The 21,788-nt window shown below is 37.8% G+C and overlaps 1 protein-coding gene and 1 pseudogene across 1 annotated transcript; both read right to left on the bottom strand.

Annotated features, from left to right (window-relative positions):
- Positions 1-2,356: 2,356 nt before the first annotated feature.
- LOC102813942 lies at positions 2,357-2,737 on the bottom strand (annotated as a pseudogene).
- A 12,673-nt stretch (positions 2,738-15,410) lies between these two features.
- SLC16A4 (solute carrier family 16, member 4) lies at positions 15,411-21,788 on the bottom strand (the record flags this gene model as incomplete). The annotated part of the gene is given in 7 exon segments (XM_006878290.1): positions 15,411-15,606; positions 15,608-15,654; positions 18,531-18,602; positions 20,406-20,526; positions 20,704-20,842; positions 21,461-21,467; positions 21,672-21,788. Coding segments are annotated over 7 exon segments (699 nt in total), but the record flags the coding sequence as incomplete, so codon positions are not given.

Genomic DNA, 21,788 nt, shown 5'->3' with positions numbered 1-21,788 from the left:
TGTGGTTCAGAGTTCTGGGACCATCCCCTGAGCCTGCTTGGTTGGGTATTCTGTGTTGTTGTTGGCGGAGCTCTCTGCTATACGTCCACCCGATCCGCCATCTTGTTTGTTTCCTGCTCTTTTTTGTCGCACAATGTTTAATAATAGTGGCAGTGTGTGGAGCATTCTGCAAAAGATTCTTATGAAGGCTGCTGTTATAGAGAACTTTGGCTGCGTTTTTCATCATATACCAGTTACCTACCATTCAGTTGACTCATGCTAATCCCATATGTGCCAGAGTAGAGAACTGTGTTCCATAGGGTTTTCAAAGGCTGGTTTTTCATAAGTACATTGGCAAGCCTTTCTTCGGTGGCACTTCTGGGTTTCCTCTTAGTTTGTTTTATGTCATCAGGTTGATTTCCATTCAGGGCAATGCTGTATGAACTACCCTTCTTAGATCATAATCTTTATGGAGGAGTCCCAGTAGGTTAAGCCCTGGGCCACAAGGTCTGTTTGAACTTCAAGGTTGGTGGTACAAACTGACTCTGCTGTCCAGAGCACCACACCAGGACTCTATAGACTACCCAAATAAGGGTAGTCACTTCACATGTAATTATTTAGTCTGATTAACATTATTAATGAACATGATTCTATTTTAAGAAACCTTTTAATTTAAATATGTTAAGGGCCTTAGAGTCAGTTCAGACTCATAGTGACCCTATATAGGGTTTCCAAGGTTAGTTGCAACTGACCTTGCAGTTCAAATTGACCTTGATATGGAGTGCTTATCATACAGTGCCACACCATTATTTCCCAGTAAACTTAAAAAGCAAATAAAAAGAAATAAGGATTCCCTCTAATCAGTCAACAAAAATAAACATTTTCTTGGGTATGTACCATTTTTGTCACTAAATTTTTTTTTGCTAGTCAGACTTCAGAGTTTGTTCTAATCAACCCTTTCATGACCTATAGGATATATGTCCCCTCTTACTTTTTTCTACCTTTGAGGTGTATTGGGAAGCTTCTTTCCCACTAACAGTACATCAGAAGGGGGATGTAGATAACTGTTTGAAGTGAAAGAAATGTGTGTGTGCTGCATGTTACTGTTTTTACAGAGTATTGACTGAGATAATACACACTGAGGTCATGTGTGTCCCAGCACCTTTTGCATGAGTCCACAGGACATTTGTGTCTTGGTGACCTGAAGGACATAAGCACCCCACCATTCCTAGCTCCAGAGTCCAGAGGGACACATTCAGTTCACAGTCATTCAGCATGCTTTCCTTTAGTAAGGAAGGAAACCAATTAAACTATTTGGTCATGAAAGGGTTAGAGTGCAAAACTCGATTTTTCATCTAATATTTTTGTGACTGAGTTAGCACAGAACAGTGATAGTTCATTTAGTACCTGGGATGACTGCTTCAGCTGATTAAAATTGTAACCTGCTTGATTAAATACTAATAAACAACTTAACTTGCTATTACTCTTTTCTTACTACCAATTAGACATTTCATAGAATGCTAAAAGCAAGAGGGAACCTTGGATAAGACTATCAGGTTCACCTCATTGTACAAATGAGGAAGTTTAGTGCTTTCTCCCAGACCTTTGTTTTTAATGACTGACTTAGATTTTCTTTATTAAGCTTCCGTTTGATTGCAGTCCTCTTTCTTTCTGGTCAAACTGTTCACTTTTTCATCTCTCAACCAGTGGCACAAGGAAAAGGGATACTGAGGAAGGAGACAGCAGAGATGGCATCTGCCAGTAAAGTGGGAGAAGCTGATGTACATATTCTAGGAATAATCTTAAGAGCCAGCCTGGGAGGCAGAAGTGATTCCTTTAGTGAAGCATATTTTTACATTAGCAATTCTCAGCCATAAACTGCTGCAAGAAGAACGAAGCCACAAACATTTTGAAACTTTCCTCTGTATCCTCCTCCCCCCTCTCCTGTAGTCTTTTAGAAAGTTATTCAACTTTATACCTGTCTTATTTTTCAGTGTTGAGTCAGTTCTACCTGAGTTAGGTGCTTAAACCTTTGGACCCAGAACTTATCTCCAATCCTAAAATGGAAATCGGAGAAGATTAGGGGCATGCACTATGAGTCCTGATTTGGCCCTGTGGGTTAATGCACCAGACTGCAGGGTCAGTTTGAAGTGCAAGATTGGTGCTTCAAGCTCACCAGCTTCTCCTCAGAAAACCCTATACAGGGGTCACTATGAGTTGGAACCAACTTGATGGCACTTAACTACAACTACTATTTAACTTGGATTCTTTGGTGTGGTGCTCTAGGATAAGAAGTGGACTGCTAACCAAAAGGTCAGTGGTTCAAATCCACCAGCCTTGGAAGCACTATACAGGGTTGCTATGAGTCGGCTGGGGCTCAGCCTGTGATAATGAGTTCGTTTACGCCCCAGTTCCTCTTAGCTCCCGTCCAGCAGGTAGCAGCGAATGATGATGGGAATCTTTCGGGCTTTGAGCTCTTTCATGGCGATGAGCAGGGGTCTGTCTCCCCTGCCAGCTCCACCATCACGGAGGCACACATCGCGATCTGGAGGACTCTGGTGCCCAGCACGCGGGCTCGCTCGTAATTGGTCATGTATGGCGTGGTGATCCGCTTCTGGTTGGCCTGCAGTCACTTCCCTGACGGACGGATCTCGACGTTCTCCTGGCATTACCCCCTTGGCATTCTCTAGGTCATCTAGTCTTCCTCTTCCGTATCATCAAAGTCTTCATCATCAAAATTGTCCTCGTTGTCTAACATACTGCCCGCACGTCAGAGACCTGGTTTTACACCCCACAACCAAGAGGAGACCCCACAAAGAGCGCGCCTACTCCAACGTGGCGCCAAGCGGACCTTAACAAGTTTTTTAAAAGCTCTGGTAACATACTAGATTGTGATCTACCCACCAGCTGTTCCTCGAAGGAAAGATGAGGCTTTCTGCTCCTGTAAAGATTTACAGCCTAAGAAACCATATACAGGGTCCTTATGAGTCAGAACTGACTTGACAGCACATAAGCACCACCACCATTTCACTGTACCACCATAGGTGATCTCCTGGTATTTGAAATGTCAGTTGGCCTAGCTTCTGGCATCGTAGCAACATTCAAATCACCACAGAATGACAAACTGACAGATGGGTGGTGGAAAGGAACCATTGGTGGTAGGCACTGTAGAATAAGCATTGGACTGCTAACTTGAAGGTTAGTGGTTCAAGCCCACCAGCCACTCCTTGGAAACCTTATGCAGGGTCATGATGAATCAGAACCGACTGGACAGTACTTACCAGCAGTTTATAAATGGGAGCTCAGTGGCTCTGCAGAATAATCACTGGACTGCTAACCACAAGGTTTGAACCTACCAGCTGCTCCACAGGAGGAAGATGAGGCTTTGTGCTCTCACACAATTTAACAGCCTCAGAAATCCTATGCAGGTCACTACGAGTCTAAACCAACTTAACAACAAGTATATAAGTGATAGAATTTATAAGGCTTTGGGAGTTTCAGAAATAACACTGGTAGGAAAAAAAGGTTAAACATTCTCTTTTTGCATGATCTACAATGAGGTAGATAATGCTACTAAAATATCAAGAGAAGACATAAAAAGAAATCAAAATGGGCTTGTTTTTAAGTTCCAGAGTAATAAAACAACTTTAGAAAAAAACTGCTTCATACATATACATATTTGAAATTAGAATGTAATATCTGAAATATTAAGTAAAGATTAAACAAAAAGACTTCAAAAAGTTCATGGAAAAATTGAGGAAAAAAACAAAGTTCACGACACTTGTAAGCAATAATACCAGCCATTTAGTTCAGATCTAAAGAACCTGAGGGTCCTGGGAATTTAGCCATGTCAGTGTAATCTTTTTTACATGATTTTATATAATTTAATAAATTCCCACATACACACAGTATTGTTGTTAAGTGCCATCTAGTCTGTTCTAATAGCAACCCTGCATAGGGTTTCCAAGGAGTGGCTGGTGAGTTTGAGCCGCCGATAACCACCTTGAGTGCTTATCCTGTGGTGCCACACCAGAACTACATACACACAGAGTTGCAGCAGTGTATACAATAAAACTATAGTGAAGTTTTTCACACAGGTGTGATAGCCAGTGAATATGCTCTTCAAACATGGTTCAAAAAATAATTTCCTAGAGCATTCAGAATTTTATTTTAGGGGGTGGGTAGGAGTAAGGAGTTAGGATTAGGTTTATGGCTTATGGTCTAGTTTTAGCATTATAGCTGTTTTTTTTTGTGTGGGGATTTTTTTAGTTTCCTTGAAATCTACTTGATTTCCTGTTTTGGAAGTTCTGCAACTATATCATTCCCTCTTTTTTACTTTATGACTTTTTTTTTTCTTACAAAGTCATATCCCTAGTTACCTATTTTCTGGTTTTCTTTTGGTGTGGCATAGGATAAGCACTGGACTGCTAACCACAAACCACAAGGTTAGTGGTTCAAACCCACCAGCCGTTCCTCTGGAAGCCTATACAGGGTCATTATGAGTCAGAACTGACTCAATGACACTTAACAACAACAGATATGTTTTACTTGGACTATTTCTATATCTAGGTTGAGTTCTGGGTGATCATGTTTGTGAGTCTTGGGTTGTTGCTTGCTATTGGTTCTTGTCCAAAGAATTTTCTTTAGTATTTTTTTGTAAGATTGGTCTGATACTTACAAATTCTTTTCATCTCTGATTATTTGGAAATGCCCTAATTTCGCTCTCATATTTGATTGGCAGTTTTGCTGGTTATATCATTCTTGATTGACAATTTTTTTCTTTCACAGTTTTATATATCATCTATTGCCTTCTTCCCTGCATGGTTTCTGCTGAGAAATCAGAGCTTAGTGTTACTAGTTCTCCTTTGTAGGTAACTTTATTTTTTCAGAGCTGCTCTCAAGATTTGGTTGTGTATTGTTGAATCAGTTGATACTCATAGAAACCCTGTTTAGGGTTTCTGAGGTTGTAAATGTTTACAGGAGCAAAAAGCCTCATCTGTCTCCCCCAGAGCGGCTGGTGACTTTGCGGTTAGCAGCCCAGCTCAGAATCCACTCTGCTATGAAGGCTTCTTTTCCTTGTCTTTAGTTTTGAAAATTTTGATTATTATATGTCTTGGTGATTTTCTTTTAGAGTTTATCCAGTTTGTAGTTCGTTTTACTTCTTGAATGGCTATCTTCTTGTCTTTCATAATGTTAGGGAAGTTTCCTTCCAACTACTCTTGGACAATTTTCTCAAATTTTTTTTTTCCTCTTAGTTATCTGGAATTCCAGTCACAGATAAGTTATTCCGCTTAATAGTGTCCCACATAGATATTAGGCTTTCTTTGGATTTTTTAATTTTATTTTTGATTATTTCTCTAGCAGATGAATATTGAGAGATATGTCTTCAAGCTCAATAATTCAGTTTTCATTGATTCAGTTCTGTTTCTTTGTCCTTTCAATGTATTATTTATGAAGGTGTAATATTCGAATGTTTTTTGCTATGTTCTCCTTTCTTCCCTCAATCTTTCTCTCAGTTCATTGAAGGCACCTAAATATCATTCTTTTAAATTCCTTATCAAGTAGTTCTGATTCCCATTTATGGTAGTATATTTCCTGACTCTGTATTTTGGTTTGCTTGAGGTATTCTGTTTTGTTTCTTCATGTAAGCTGAAAGTATCTGATTTCTTCAAGACATTATCGTATTGTCAAATTTATATTTAATTTATGATTATATGTTGGTGTATAATTTCATGAAATGTATGTAACGCCAGAAATGGGATCAGAACTACTTGAAAATAAATTTAAAAGAATGATATTTTTTGTTGTTGTTGCTAAATGCTGACTCATAAGGGTACGTATATTATTACTTTATTAACTGAAGAAAAATGGGGGCCTTTTAAGAATTCTTAAGATTAGGGAAAAAAAAAGAAATGAGAAGGAGCCAAGTCAGGACTGTAAGATGGATGTGTACTGAATTTTCCATTGTAGCTCTCTTCTAGTTGCCCTTGTTTGATGACAGGATTGAGCAGGGACATTGTCACGGTGGAGAAGACCCTGGTGAAGCTTTCCTGGGCATTTTTCAGCTAAAAGCTTTGATTTTCTCAAAATAATCATAATAAGCAGATGTTATTGCTCGTTGATCCTCCAGAAAGTCAACAAACAAAATGCCTTGAGCATCCAAAAAAAACTGTTTTCTTGCCTTTTGCTCAAGACTGGTCTGCTTTGACTGGACTACTTCTACCTCTTGGTAGCCTTGCTTTGATTGTACTTTGTCTTCAGGATCATACTAGTAAAGCCATGTTTCATTTTGTGTTACAGTTCTTCCAAGAAATGTTTCATAATCTCAGTCCCACATACTTAAAATTTCCATTGAAAGCTCAGTTATCTGCAGCAGATCTGCATGCAACAATTTTGGTACCTATTTAGCTGAAAAGAAAGTTTGCTTAACTTTAATTTTTCAGTCAGAAGGTGTAAGCGGAACAATTGAAATATCTGTGGTATTTGGCAATTGTTTAAATTAGGACACCAACAAGATTACTTGTTTCCTCACAAACTGATGTGGATGGTTTGCCAGTGGGCTTGGTCAGCATGGTCTTGTCCTTTCTTAAAAGAAGCTGTCCATTTGTAACTGCTTTCTTGGAGATATGGTCCCCATAAGCTTGTGTAAAGCATCAGTGGTTTCCCCATTCTTCCACCCCAGCTTCACCATAAATGTGATGCTTGTTCTGGCTTCAGTTTTAGCAGAATTCATGTTACTATGACTGGGTTCTTTTCAAGTGACTATCTTATCCTTCTTAGTATCTCAAACTAGGTCTTGTTCAGAAATGTTATAATGAGTTAGTACAAGTTTATAATGGTGCTAAAATTTTTAAAATACATTGTTTTCTTCATAATACACACTTTGTATGAATATTTTTAAGATCCCACTTTGTATTTTTTCACCAGGGCAGGGAATAATTTGGCATATTTTAGAACTGCTTCCATGTATTTCCATGCAAAATTAGTAGAGATAATTTTTTTTTAAACCTAACCTTCCCCCATTCATACTTGATCATTAAGATATTAGGTGTTTTTAAATTCTATTTCTAGTTAAGATGTAGTTGCTCTTCAGTAGGATAATAGTGTGCAATTGAGTAGTTTTAGGGTGCTATTTATAATACCAAATATCTTGTGAAATGTAGGAGGCAGAACTATAGTGTGTTGCTCATTAATGATCTTATAAACATACTAGCTGTTATAATAAATTTAGATTTAAGTGTCTACTATTGCTGTAATTAGCTGCTGTTAGGTTGACCTCAATTTATGGTGATTCCATGCACAACAGAATGAAAAGCTGCCTATTCCTGTATCATCTCCATGATTGATTATGGATTGGACAATGTTCCCTTATGATCTTTAGCATTTTTGGAAGTAGGTTCCAGAGCTGGCTCCCAAGTGGCTACTTTTCTTATTGTTGTTGTGTTGTCAAGTCAATTCCGACTCATAGCCAGGGTTTCCGGGGAGCAGCTGGTAGGTTTGAACTGCTGACCTTGAGGTTTGCAGCCCAGTGCCAATCTACAGCACCACACCAGAAGTGCTTACTAGGTAAGCTGAATTTAAAACATCATTTATATTGAAGCCTCTCCTCCTTTTGTTTAGAATAACTAGCCTTCCACTATCACTAAAATTAAGAATATGTGCACTTAATTCTCACATATAGACTATCTGACATTTTGCATTACAACAATAGTAAAATATCTACTGGCACTATTTTGTGCATTAATTAAGTTGCAGTCACAGATGGTGGTGACAGCTGTGGAACATCCCCTCTCTCCGGGTGGCCTCTGGGAAGTGAGCCACACTCCTCTGCTCCCACCTGCTGACGCCGCATCTAGTTGCTGCGTGAACTAGCCTCCTTCTTGGCCACAGTCTACAGAGGTGGATGCACAGACACCAAGCCAGAGGGAGCCTATTTTGGGTTCCTAGTTTCTATGCAGCCTAAACTCTGTGGCTTAAAATTGTAGAGTGGGAAGAAAGCTAAGAGGCATTGGGGAGTGTTTGGGAAAAATGATTGTCAGTTTAATGATACCCCCAAATGAGCCATACTGGACCTGAGCCTCTTAATCAGGAGATGTACAGCCAGGTTCCCAGTGCCCTTACAGGAAGCCCGGGGTCTTGGTGACTTACCAGGCTTGAAAGGTAGAGCAGTGCCTGGGATCCTGAACACAGAACTTGGAGAGGTAAGACTGGAGCCCTGGAGTGGAACTGTGAAGACATGTTTATTCTGCAGATCCAAGAGCTTCCTTCAAGTACACTTTATCATGGGTGGTACCCATTTGATTCTAATGCACACAAAATTTGATTGTCCAGATTATTTCTTTATATCTAGTGCTGTCACTACCACCTGTCTGTCACTTGTCATGCTGTAGTAGCTTCCATGTTGCTATGATGCTGGAAAGGTATCTACCAGTATTTCACATACTAGTAGCAGGGTCACCCATGGTGAACAGGTTTCGGTGTAGGTTTCACACTAAGACTGGGTAAAAAATTGTGGTTATCTATTTCTGAGAATTGGCCAATGAAAACAGAATATTGTCTAATATTGTGCTGGCAGATGATCCCCATAGATTGGAAGGCACTAAGACAGCTACCTATAATGGACACATGGATAATTGTGAAGATGCCATACAACTGGGCAACATTTTCTTCTTGTGTACGTGGGGTTGTCATGACTCAGAAACAACTCAACGGTAACTAATAACAACATGGCTGTCACCCTTGTTTAGACAGGAAGTGTCTAATAATGTTCCCTGTGATTGGGATTTGCTTCCTTAAACAGATTTGCAAACCAGTTTTCCTAGAACCAATAAAAAAGATTAGGATACTAATCTTTCAAGTTTGATATTTAAATAGGGTTCTAAATTTGTATTTTTAAATATCAGTATTTTAAAATCATTCAACAGTTTTGTTTTAAGTCAAACACCTTTAAAAATTATTTTAACATCCTGTCTAAAATGCTCTCAATTGAATTGTTGAGCTTAGTTATTAATCTTTTTGCTAGAATTACCGTTTATAAATAAGGAGCTGTGCTAGCGTAGTGGTTATGAGTTGGGCTGCTAACCTCAAGGTCAGCAGTTTAAAACTACCAGCGTTCTGTGGGAGAAAGATGAGGGTCTCTGCTCCCGTAAAAAATTCTAGTCTCAGAAACGCTTGCTGTGAGTCAGAAGCAGCTGCATAGCACATAACCACCACCACCATTATAAATCTATTATTACTATTATAAGTTGGTCATCTTGTTACAACTTGAAATACACCCAGAAGGCTCTTATTTCCAAAGTTCTTTGATACTAGTTCAAATAAGTGGTTGAAGATACTGTATGTGATGGCTGGTATAACAAAAACTTCCAGTTGTTGGGCTCCAGCATAGTGTTGCGCTTCCAGGTGTATGGAGATACTGACATCTCATACCTGGGGCCATTGGAGTCTCTGGAAGCATGGTCCTTTTACTATATGTGCCATGATGCGAACGTTTTTGGGAAATAATTGTTTAACAGATTTGAACTTCAAGGCCCTTTAGTTTTAAGACATTCTCCAAAAGACCGTACTATACAGAAACTTGTAGTAAGATTTACTGGATGTTTTCGCTCTGTTATGTACACATCATTAAACACATTTTGATCTTTATGAGGATTTTGAAACTGGATTCCTTGACCTTACAAAATGTGTTGTATTGGTTAGGGGAAAATAATTCCTAACCCCCTCTTTAAAAACAAACAAAGCCGTAATAGGGGGCTGTTTGAAATTTATTTTTGATGTTTTTGTAAGTATTCATCAATGTTAGGTATATACAATCAAAGTAAAATTCTGTAAGGCCTTGTTGTTTGAAGAAAATAATCACTGGAGAAATGATTTACATTATTTCCTTTTGCCTCATCATATACATATATTCATGTAGTATATCTTCATGAATAAATATATTCATAATATATAACATTTTCTGGCTTACAGTTGGGAACTTTGCTATGCCTTCTCACTTGCCCCTTACCCATGCACAGCCTCTAAAGTGGATTTATAGAACAGGTTAAGTTGTTTTTCAAATAAAATGTCAAATCATAGAGAAATTCTCAACTGATAGGCCAAGATGAATGATAAATGATGAAACCTTAGAGAGCATGGTTAATAAAAGGTTAGAGTGAGGGTCAGGTGGAATTTTTGTTTAGTGGTATATCTGAAATGGAGGGGTGGAATATGTTTTTATGTGTCATTGGTTCTGATTCATAATTACTCTATGCACAACAGAATGAAACAATGCCTGGTCCTGTACCATCTTCAGAATTGTTATATTTGAGCCCATTATTGCTGTTCGGAGTTTATTTTTGATGCTTTTGTAAGTATCCATCAGTATTAGGTATGTACAATCAAAATAAAATTCTTTAAGGCTCTGTTGTTTGTGAAGCAAATAATCATAGGAGAAATGATTTACATTATTACCTTTTGCCTCTTCATATTCATGCAATAAATCTTCATAACATATTCATGTATATAAATCCATCTTGTTGGACTCTTCCTATTTTTCACAGACCCTACACTTTTCCAAGCATGATGTCCTTTCTAGGGATGGTCACTCTTGACAACATGTCCAAACTCCAAGACACAAAGTCTCGCCATCCTTGCTTCTAAAGAATATTCTGTCTGTACTTACTCCAAGACAGATTTGTTTGTTCATCTACCACTCCATGGTACTTTTCAGTGTTCATTTTTATTTTTTTACTGCATTTTATTTTTTCCATGAGCATTGATTGTGGATCCAAACAAAATGAAGTCATTGACATATTTTATCTTCATTTATCATGTTAGTTACTGGCCCTGTTTTGAAGATTTTAATTTTCTTTTTATTGAGTTTTAATCTGTACTGAAGGCTGTAGTCTCTGATCTTCATCAATAAGTATTTCAAATTCTCATGGATTCCTGAAAGCAAAGATGTGTCATCTGCATATCTCATGTTATTAATGAGTCTACCTCTAATCCTGATGCCATGTTCTTCTTCATATAATCCAGCTTCTCAGATTATTTGCTCAGAATACAAATTGAATAAGTATGGTGAAAGGACACAACCCTGGCACACATCTTTCCTGATTTTAAACCATTTAGTGTCCTCTTGTTCTGTTTGAATGGATGCCTCTTGGTCTATGTACAGGTTCTCATGGGCTAGTGTTCAGGAATGTTATCCATTGTTATGATTCACACAGTCCAATTAAGCAATTTAAGTCAATTAAGCACAAGTAAACAACTTTCTAGTATTTCCTGCTTTCAGCCAAGATCCATCCGACTGACATCAGCAGTGATATCCGTAGTTCCATGTCCTCCTTTGAATCTAGCTGTTGTATTTCTGCCAACTATTTTTAAATTATCTTCTGTAAAATTTTACTTACTTGGAAAATTAATGATACTGTTTGATGATTTCCACATTCTCTTGGGTCACCTGTGTTTGGAATGGGCACAAATATGGATCCCTTCCAATCTGTTGGCCAGGTAGCTGCCTTCCTAATTTCTTGTCCTAGAAGAGTGAGCACCTCTAGCACTATATCAGTTTGTTAAAACATTTCTGTTTGTATTATGTCAATTCCCAGAGTGTTGATTTTTGCCTTCAGTGCAGCTCAGACTTCTTCCTTCAGTTCCACCAGTTCTTTGTTTTGGGTTTTTCAACTTTTTATTGTGAATTACGTGAAACTTTATAGATAATACAGATAATTATTACATTCAACAAACACTTTGTTTCATTTCAGTAATTGCAATCCTCTCCATGTAGCATCAATTATCCCATTTTCTCCTTGTGATTCTTATTTCCACTCTACCTTTCTTCCCAACCCATCTGAACTTTGTGTTTAGGTAAATCTTGCCCTTTTGATCTTGGTTGGTTAACCATTCCCTGGTGAACATACCTTGCTAGTGTTATTTTCTATATATCTATCTACCACTTGGCTGAAAATTGAGCCTTGGCAGTATTTAGTTCCAGATATTAAGGGTCTCTGAGAGCCATAGTCTTGAGTTCTTCTAGTCGCTTTCTGACCAGTAAGCCCAGTCTTATTTATTTATAATTGTAAATTTTGTTCAATAATTTCTCCCGTTCTATCTAGGACCTCCTGATGTGTGATCCCTTTCAGAATAGTTGATAGTGGTAGCTGGACAACATCTACTTCTGGTCTCAGGGTCACGATATTCACATGTTCCATTAGTTCATTGGACTAATTGATTCCAAGCATCTTCAATTTTTGTCACTCTTAATTCCTCCCCAAAGGAAGAGAGCAGTAGTTTCATCTTAGCTGGGTGCTTATGAGCTTTTAATGTCCCAGTTGCTACTCGTAATAGAGCATTGTCTTTGGGGACTGTGTTATCCCAATTGACAATGGTGTTCCATGACACAAATATATCATTGGTCTTTGATCATATGCTACCTCTTGAAATGATTGAACATTGACCAGTTCATTTTGGTACAGTGACTGTGTATTACTGCCATCGTCTTTTGATGTTTCCTGCCTCATTCAGTATTTTGTCTGTGTTATTGTTGTTAAGTGCTGTCAAGTCAGTACTGAATCCTTGTGACCCTGTATAGTGTTTCTGATGGTGGGTTTGAGTCTCTGTCCTCACAGTTAGCAATTCAGAGCTTGTCTTACAATGTCAAAAAGTCCTTTAATATTGCAACTTGAGGCCTTAATTTTTTTCTTCAGTTCTTTCAGCTTAAATGCTGAATGTGTTCTCATTTGGTTTTCTAACTCTGGGTCTTTGTACATTTCATTTTAATAATGTGTCTTGTGGAGCTACCCTTTGAAATTTTCTGTTCAGCTTTTGTATGTCACTTTAGCTTCTCTATGTTCAAGAGCAAATTTCAGAACCTCTTCTGACATCCATTTTAGTCTTCTCTTTTTTGTCTTTCAGTGACTATTTGCTGTCTTCATGTTTGTTTTTGATGTCATCTCACAGCTCTTCTGGATTTTGGTCATTAGCATCTAATGCATCAAATCTGTTCTTGAGATGGTCTCTAAATTTAGGTGGAATATACTCAAGATCATATTTTGGCTCTCATGTACTTCTTTTCATTTTCTTCAGCATCAGTGTCAGCCTGAACTTGCATATAAGCAATTGATGGTCTGATCCACAGTCAGCCCCTGACCTTTTTTTTTTTCCTTTGATAAAGTTTTTATTGTGACTTGAGTGATAGTTTACATGGGAGAATATCAGTTTTACACTCACCCTGTCATATTTTGTGTAATTGAAATGATTACAATCCCCTCCATGCATCATCATTCAATAGTATTTGCTTCTATTCCCTCTGTGGGTTTTATTTATTATTATTATTATTATTATTATTATTATTATTATTATTATTATTATTTTTGGTGGGGGGGATGTACACAAAAATATTCAGGAATATATAATCATTTAAACAACCAAAGAGCACATTTGGCAAGCCTGCCTCCTGGCCACCAGCACACAGCCTTTCTCTTTCCATGAGTCTAGAGTCCTCAGCTGTGCTATCCTTCCATGTCCTTACATCTCTGCCTCCATCTATGGTATCACAGCTTCTCTAGATAGGGTCCTGCATTCCACTTGTGCTCTTCTCTCTTGATGGTCCTAGGGTCTTCTGATCCTGGAATGTAAGATTAACTACTTCCCCATTTTTGTTACAAAACTTCTACCTTTACCGTTTTGTCAGTCTCAATTAGTCATGATTAACATTTACTCATTATTGAATCATAAGAATCTTATCCCCATCTTTTTTCACCAGACCAATCTAGACAAGATGAAAACTATTCAGTGGGGATTCTACCGTCCCACCGCACATTCTGAAACTAAACTCCCTCTTGAAAACTTGTAAGACAGTCACTTCATGCCTTTTTAGCCCTCCCATCCCCCGTTTTAGGTAGCCAATATCTTAAGTTGCCTATCGCTATCAACCCTGTATACAGAGGGGATAGGATTGATTCTTGATGTGACTCCTTCCTTCTCAGTTGGTATTTTGAGCTACTACATCCTTAAATATAGGTCAAGTTCATCAAATTGTAGCAATTTACATTTGTTTCCTTTATCAAAAACTTTTTATCTTCCTCTAGTTGGTTTCTAATCATCAAGCCTTGGGAGCTAGCCCTGACCTTGTTTTGAGTGATGATTATTACTGAGCTTCTCCATCATCATCACTTCTGACAGATGTAGTCTCTTTGATTCCTGTGTATTCCATATGGTGAGGTCTATGTGTACACTTGCCATTCTCTGATGTTGCAAAATGTGCTTGCAATGAATAAGTCATTGGTCTTGGGAAATTCTATTATGTAATCTCCAGCATCATTTCTATCATCAAGGCTATGTTTTCCAACTATTGATTCTTTCTCTGTTTTGTCTTTTGTACTCCAACCACCAATAGCTGTCAGTACATCTTGATTACACATTTGATCAATTTCAGACTGAAGAAATTGGTAGAATCCTTCCATTCCAGCATCATTAGCTTTAGTTGTTGTTGCATAAATTTGATAATAGTGGTATTAACCTATTATTTGCATTAGGCAAATCTGCTGCCCAAGACCTCTTTAAAGTGTTCAAGAGCAAACATATCAGATACACAAGAAGTTGATTTCAGCTGTGCGTAACTTGATGTTTGCCTAAGTCTCATATACTACCCTTTGGTGGTGGTGGTTATGTGCTGTGGTGTTGGTTCCGACTCAACAGAGACCCTGTACAGGGTTTCCAAGGCTATAAATCTTTATGGGAGCAGAAAGCCTCATCTTTCTCCCGTGGAACCTCTGGTAGTTTTGAACTGCTGACCTTAAGGTTCACAGCCCGATTCATAACTACTGTGCTACCAGAGCTCCTTATACGACCCTATAGCAAGCACTAGGGTAATATTGCTATCAGGCCAGATAGCAGTTTTCTAGAGATTCTGTTCCAGAAAGCCTTGGGAACCTGGTTTCAAGGAAGAACCCATTGGGTCTGGGCAGAAGTATTTTATCTATACTTTGATACTATTTGGGCTTAGGAATTTAAGTCAGTTTATGGTAAAGATGGAGAGAAAAAGCAATGTCTATTAAAGTAGATAAAACCAAAGCAATAAGTTCAACAATAGAGAAACAACACTGGTCAGAAAATGTCTTTTTCTCTTAGAGAACTCTAAGATTATGTCTTAGAAGAAGACAAAGAAATCTCTGAATCTAAGGAGAGAAGTGAACACAAGTATAACTTTCCGAGAGACTGATAAGCAAAATGGAGTTCTGTTGATCTTTTCTTGCATTCATTTCTTTTCCTGTCCCATATGAATAGTCCTCTCATCATTTTCTCCCTTCCCCAAAGGTAAGATATTAATTGATCAACTGGACAGGATATATAGAGATATATAGATACTCAGAGTTTCTGAGGTATTGGGTATGATTTTTTTAATTGAAGTTTTAATGCAGAATATGTGCTCTCTTTTGGGGAGATTGTTACTGATATTTGGTTTTGCTAAATGTTTTAACAATGTTATATCTGTTTCTGCTCACCAGTGCAGGAAGTAATTCCAGGTAACCTCCAGAGAAAATGGCAAAGAAGATGGAGTAGGTCATAAGTAGGGAAAATGTGGTGGCTAAAGGAGCAAGCAGATTAGTGATGCTGCAGAGAAGGAGGAGGTAAGACTTGTTAATGATACTTCTTCATCCAGTTTTGACCAGCAGTCCATCCAGAGATAATCTGACTAACTCAGTGGTATCTGGAACAATATTGGAAAAAGTCTTAGATAATCTATTCTAGGCCCTTTGAAAAAAGAATACATCAGACATCTTGTCATAAGTAATATGGCCTCATCCTGCGATCAGGATGTGTGAAGAAAAAAATGTTGATTATCACAAACATGGAAGTCTGCCAGTAGCATCTCTCACTTATCTATTCCAAACATAAGTGATAAAATTCTCTAGGTGTTTTTTTTCTTTTCTGGTTATATTTGGAATGCTCCTATTACCAAACTGGGAATCACTGGAGGCCGTGTCTTCCCTTCCTTTAAGAAGTCCTACAGCTAAAGAGGTGAGATACCTATAAAACTAGTAGGCCATTAGACCAACTTCTGTCGACAAATATTAGAGCATAAAGAATAATAAAGTCTTTCATTGGAAAAAACAATAACAAAAACTGATGTTGAGACTCTTTGTTATAATTGTATATGAGGATTTAGTAATATTAAATTCTCTAAAAATCCTTGTGCTTAATTTGAAAATACTTGGGAATTCTACAGATGGAGGATCATATTTTCAGCACTGAAGCTATGATGTAACCTGAATAATACTTAACAACCACATTTTTCATTTAGTGTCACGATAATATAAAACCAAGATAATAGGTTTTACCCTTTATGCCATTGTAATGTAGCAGTTAATACTGAATACTGCGAGAATCTTTTCACCAAGAGCAATGATAAGCTGCCACTTAGTGTGTATTTCAAATTCTTCTTGTGGTTGAAATACAATAATTACTGCACACACACATACACAAATAATAATAATAAAGAATGCGTACTATCATTTTTCATACTTCAGACATATTGTCAGGAGGGAGCAGTCGCTGGAGAAGGAGATCATGTTTGGTAAGGTGGAGGGTCAGAGAAAAAGAGGAAGACCCCCCCAAGATGGATTGGCCAAGTGACAGGACTTAAGTGTGGCAACAGTAGTGAGGTTGGTCCAAGATTGGGCAGTGTTTTGTTCTGCTGTGCATAAGGTTGCTATGGGTCGGTACCGACTTGATGGCACCTAACAACAACTACCATTTCTATATTTTTGTGATTATTTACAAAGATATATGTCGATACTTTATGTTCTCTGTATGTAGTGTGTGTTGTATTCTTTGTATGTTATGTTTGCTTTATGGCCCTTTATGTAAATTGAGGTTGTTAGGTGCCATTGATTTGATTTCCACTCATAGGGGACCCTATGTGATAGAGTAGAACTGCTTCATAGGATCTTCTAGCCTGATCTTTAGTGGATTAGATCTCTAGATCTTTGTCCCATGGAACCACTTGGTAGGTTTGAACTGCTGACCTTTCAGTTGACAGCCAAGCACTTAACCCATTGTACCACTGAACCTCCTTGCTCTAAATTGATACTACCAGGCATTTTAGTGGGGGAGGAAAGTTCACCTATGTATCTTTTCTATTGAGAACACAAGCTTTATTTGATTGAAGCAGAGTATTTTTATAATTTGAATAGCTAAAAGAGGGGGTGAGTCAGTTTTGTAAGAGAACAAACAGGCCTTGGTGAGTATAGTCTTTTTAATAAATCAGCAAGACAAAAGTTGATATAGAGCTGCTGAAAATTTCCAGAAGTATAACTAGAGCTGACCAGTTCTACCTCAGTATGTCTTTATTTTATCTTATTAGTATATTCTCATTTCAGGGAACTCATATTTCTCCTGGACTGAGTATTTTGTTTCTGAACATTTTTATAAATCCTCTGCTTAATGATTTTATCCACTGTAGGATAAGCACTGGAGTGCTTACCAGAAGGTCAGTGGTTCAAACCCGCCAGCTGCTCCTTATAAACACTATACAGGGTTGCTATGTGTTGGAATTGACAACACTTAACAACAGCAGCTAATATGATGTTATGTTTTTAACTTATATACTGATTTGCTCTAGATATATAAGTCAATCTAATTAGTGGCTATTTGTTTTCATATGTATCTGTCTCACTGTGAGTTTGAAGAAAAAATACTTACCTATGAATATTAATGGAATATTTTGTTAAACACTTACAGTCAGTCAAGCAATATTCTAAATTCTGAATGCATTACTTATGTAATCCTTACAGCCTTATGAGGGTGTAGATTGTATTATCCCTGTATTACAGAAGAGGAAATTGAGTTACAGAGAAGTTAGGCAACTTGCCCCGAATCTCTGAGGTAGAAACTATAGAATTACCACTTGAACCTGGGAAGTAACTCCAGAACCAATCCCTATTTACACTGTGCTGGCTACCCAAGACATTTTTTGGCTCTACAGCAGCTGTTGCCAATGAGCATCAGCTTTTTGAAATTCAGCATCTGTACAATAAATATCCAAAGTCTGCTCTGGCAGACTTTTAGTATATGAAGTCAAATAAGTCTTGGTTTAGCATAGTTTTGTATATAACCTTAAGGGGAAAGAGCGTGTGTACAAAAATACAATGGCAGACCTATATAAGGAAACATGACTTCATGCTCCCTCCAACCTCAAAAAATTGGTTTTTCTTGGCCCTCTCACAGATCCTTTATTACATTTTCCCCTCAACTTTTAAGTAAAATTTAGTAAACCCGAATAAAATTAAGTGCTTTTTTTCGTTTTGGGTATGAGGTTGAATTGAAGTAGACTTTCTTACCAGCTATGGAAATGAGATGGCGAGGCATCCAAGGCATCAATCCTCAGTGCTTTGGCCCTGATTACCAGGAGTCCTGGTGTGGTGCTGTGGGCTAATGCGTCAGATTGCAAATTCATTTGAACTGCAAGGTCGGTGGTTCAAGCTCACCAGCTATTTGCTTGGAAACCCTATACAGAGTCGCTATGGGTCAGAATTGACTCGACGGCACTTAACAACAACAACAACCAGGTTAAAGGAAGGGAGGACATATGTTAACTGACTGAGGAGAAAATACCAGGTAAACATGTAGAAAAAGAACTTTTAGAGAAGTATCTGTTTATAGCTCACAAAATAATCCTTTTTCTTGTTAATTGTCTAATTTGCTTCTGAGGAGTAATTTGTTCAGATTCTTTGGTTTTCTGAAACTAATAAACTTGTACAGGGTTGTCTAGCCTTCTACACAGTATTGTCCCTGACGGAAAAGATTCCGTATCTCAATGTAGTGTGTTGCTTCTGTTCCACACACACTTCTGGTGCAGATAAACTGCCACCTCATCTTTAACATCAGAATTGCTTTCATTTTTGACAAGGATAGCCTAAGAACATACTTGTTAAGTACCGTCAAATTGGTTCCAACCGGTATAGGGTTTCTGAGGAGTGACTGTTGGGTTTGAACTGCTGACCTCGTGGTTATCAGTCCATTGCTTGTCCTACAGCACTACACCAATAAAAGATAACAGATTCAATGTGAAGGTTCCAAATAATACAAGGGCAACTAAATAAAAATCATTTTAATTCACAATATTCTGTGTTATAGACTTAAAAGAGGCCCCACCACCACCACTAAATATTTATAGCCATAGTCCAGTAACACTAAAAACATTACTTTGTCCTCTGAATTTAACTTAAAGCATAAAAAGGCTGTTGATTCAACTGTGAGCCATACACAGTGCTATCTCCCTCTGGAAGCAGTCATTTAGAGAGAAAAAATCAAAAAGATTGTTAGGAAAGAGAGAGATTAACATTTGTACTAGAGGAAAAAAATAAAGGTTTGGAGGGGAGGTATTTCAAATGCTAGGAAATGTGTTTTAAAGCATACAAAAAACAGAAAACCTAACTTAAAAGAAGGGACAGACAGCCTTTCATCCCATGACCTTCAAGGGAAACATGTCGTTCTTGCCTTTGAAGTCAAGTAGTTGACTTCATCGTGGCCTTACCAGAACTGGCATGTGTGGTGCTTTTAGAGTTCTGCTGTTCTATCTTAAGGACTTATCAGCCGCTCGTGTGTATTGTTAAAGTAGATGGTTTTTGACTTGGAAAAGATTAACCACAATTGCTATGTAGAAATAGACATGTGAGCATGTAGTTTTTTTCCAGTGAGTTAAAAATTACGTTTATTCAATATACTTGTTATCTCAGTCACACACAAAAAAACCATTATGGGGTGAACTTTTTGTACTCATTTGTGAGAATTGATAGTTGGCAGTATATAAACGATCTGTTAAGGAACAGCAATTGCCTTTTACCCTGTTTTCTTTCCATTGGTTTTATTGAGTCGGTTGCAGTTGACTTTATTTTGTTTTCTCCCTTAGTGCAAATTTTTTTTTCTTAAAAAAGAAATGTGAAAAGTGAGTGCTTGGTGGGGTTAAGAGAGGGAGCGAGTCCTTGCTTTCCTAGGGTGTTTCTCCAGGTGTGCAGTTTCTTCAGGCAGTGAAACCTGTGGTCAATTCATGAGTTGCTCCTGTAAGCTGACACAGTCAGAAAGTAGTTCATGACTAATGCATTGTGTTCTGTAAGAGAGGGTCTATTTACTGTAGAAATTGTGCTCATTTCCCCTGTGGCAATAGCTTATACTAGTGAATTACTTTAAAAATCTTCACTTGTAGTCATCAAATGGGAAAGAGTGATAGTTCAGAAACTCAAAATTGCTAGTCATAGATCTATCAGGAGTTTTGTAAATGATGCCAAAAGAAATGTGATTCTCATCCTTGAAGGAGTGATATTGCTAAGTGTTGTCATGTCAGTTCATACTCATAGAGACCATGTATAGGTTTACTGAGGAGTGGTCTGTAGATTTGAACCAGTGAACTTGTGGTCAGTGTTTATCCTACAGCACCACACCAGGACCCCAGAAAGACTAATAGCAGCAGAAAACAAGCAAACAAACAAAAACAGTTTTCTAAAAAAATATATGGATGTTATCACAGAAGGTATTTAGTACAAGAAAATATAATTCAATCCTAAAAGAAAAACTGGTATTTCCTTGGGATCACTTTCACATTCAAATTGTACCATACAAGATTACAAGATGTCTCCTGCATGTGAGATATAACTAGAGCGTTTGGAACCATGGACAGTAAAGGAGAAGATTCCTAGCACCATCATTTTATAAAGTCTTATTTTTACAGTGCACTCATCAGGTAAAAACCCCAGAGTTACACAAAGAAAGGGGATGCTTGTAGTGCAGCTGCTTATCAGATATTCACCAGTAACGACAAAAAACCCCAAGAATAGTTTTTCTTTATAGGTAATCCCAGAAGTAATGGCAATAAGGAGACCTTGAGAAGAAAAAGGAAAGGCAAATACAATGTTAAGTAAATGTGATAATGTGCAGTTAAAATGGAGGACGGTACTTCAGAATATTGGATATCATTAAAAAATATGTCTGTATTGGCTTTCTTCATATTCTTAGTTTCACACTGCTGGGTTTTGGAAGAAGAGTTGTTTCTAAGAAGAGGATTATGCATAAGCAAGTTTGGAGGGGAAGCTTATGGAAAATGCATTCTAAGATGAGATTGCATCTAGTGACTTCTTGTGTCTAGAATAGGTTGGATCCATTAATCTTCACTATAACTCCAAGTGAAAGGAAAAGGAATTGATTGTATATTTTAATTTGAATATGATTAGTAGAAAACTAGAACTTCATGGTCTGACTTCCTAATTGAGGGCTTGTTGCATTAAGCTGATATGAAGGCATTCCTGGACTGTAGGGGAAAACTCATAATGTGTGAATAATTGTTGTTATGTGCTGTGGAGTCGATTTCGACTCATAGCGACCCTGTATAGGGTTTCCGAGGCTGTAAATCTTTATGGGAACAGAAAGCCTCATCTTTCTCCCACGGAACAGCTGGTAGTTTCAAACTGCTGACCCTGAGGTTCGCAGCCCGCTTCGTAACCACTATGCTGTGTGAATAATGGAATCATGAAATTAAAAAAAATTGCTGAATTCCTCAACTTACTTTCTTAAGTGGAGGCCATACACTAATTCCTTACTTTTTCAGCTACATGTTTGTAAATGAGCTTGAATTTTAACAGTGCTTCAATCTTGCATGACTGATAGAGGAACCTTGTGGTCTTTGGATAGCAAGCTTTCTGCTGACTTTATACCTGCAGAAAGTGAAGAGATGACATGATGGGATCCATCCATCCAGTTTGTTCTGAGGTACCTTCAAACTCTTGAAAAACCACAAAGGAAATTGCAAAAGTCTTGGTCATCCACATCAA

Source organism: Chrysochloris asiatica, unplaced genomic scaffold (genome assembly GCF_000296735.1).
Source record: "Chrysochloris asiatica unplaced genomic scaffold, ChrAsi1.0 scaffold00085, whole genome shotgun sequence".
Taxonomy (NCBI): domain Eukaryota; kingdom Metazoa; phylum Chordata; class Mammalia; order Afrosoricida; family Chrysochloridae; genus Chrysochloris; species Chrysochloris asiatica.
The sequence above is the reverse complement of the archived record's forward strand: the minus strand, read 5'-3'. Positions and strand labels throughout refer to the sequence as shown.